Genomic DNA, 875 nt, shown 5'->3' with positions numbered 1-875 from the left:
CAGAACTGATTTAGACCCAGAGTACATCCATTTTCATGAAGATGGACGACCGGTGTACTGGAGTCAAAATCCATCTTTTAAGAATCGCACCGCTCTGTTTGTGGATGAACTGAAGAACGGAAACGCCTCCATGAAAATCTTCAAAGTGAAAATTTCTGATACAGGAAAATATTTGTGTATCTTGAATTCACTAAAGAAGGATGCGTCCATCCAACTCACTGTTGGTAAGTCAGACTTGCTGCCACGAGCAGTTTGATACAAATCAGTGACGTATGTTATAATTCCTCCTCTCTGGTCATCAGGTGTCGTCTCCATGCCCGTCATAGAGTTTGTCTCCAATCAGAGCAGAGAGGTGGTTTTACAGTGTGAGGCTAAAGGCTGGTATCCAGAGCCTGAGGTGTTCTGGCTGGACGCTGAGGGAAACCTCCTCTCTGCTGGACCTACAGAGACAGTCAGAGGTCCTGATGACCTCTATACTGTCAGCAGAAGATTGACTGTGGAGAAGAGCGACAGCTTCACCTGTAGAGTCCAACAGAAGAACATCAACCAGACCAGAGAGACACACATCTATGTTCCAGGTTATAAAGAGTTCAAAAGAAATTCAACATATTGTTTCTGTTTTTTAACAGTTGAGGTCGAGTTTTCTATAAATATCATGCTGTTTGGTTTTTGTTATTTCAGCTCATTTCTTCTGGACCTCATCTCAGTTTGTCGCGATCCTCTCCATCATCATCTCCATCATCATTATTGTTGGATTCTTGGGGGTGATGCTCAGATTATGGTTAAAAAAAGCAGGCCTGTAAGTCACACCTTCATTTTCTTTTTTTTTTAATGTCATGTTACTGTCAGAACTTTTTTACCACCTGTTATGATGT

General features: G+C 41.9%; 1 protein-coding gene across 1 annotated transcript; it reads left to right on the top strand.

Moving 5' to 3' along the window:
- Positions 1 to 6: 6 nt before the first annotated feature.
- On the top strand, positions 7 to 799 carry LOC113745080 (butyrophilin subfamily 1 member A1-like; the record flags this gene model as incomplete). Its single annotated transcript, XM_027276532.1, has 3 exons — positions 7 to 224; positions 303 to 578; positions 682 to 799. Coding segments are annotated over exons 1-3 (488 nt in total), but the record flags the coding sequence as incomplete, so codon positions are not given.
- Positions 800 to 875: the final 76 nt, after the last annotated feature.

Source organism: Larimichthys crocea, unplaced genomic scaffold (assembly GCF_000972845.2).
Source record: "Larimichthys crocea isolate SSNF unplaced genomic scaffold, L_crocea_2.0 scaffold419, whole genome shotgun sequence".
Taxonomy (NCBI): domain Eukaryota; kingdom Metazoa; phylum Chordata; class Actinopteri; family Sciaenidae; genus Larimichthys; species Larimichthys crocea.
This window is presented reverse-complemented; position numbering and strand designations above follow the sequence as displayed.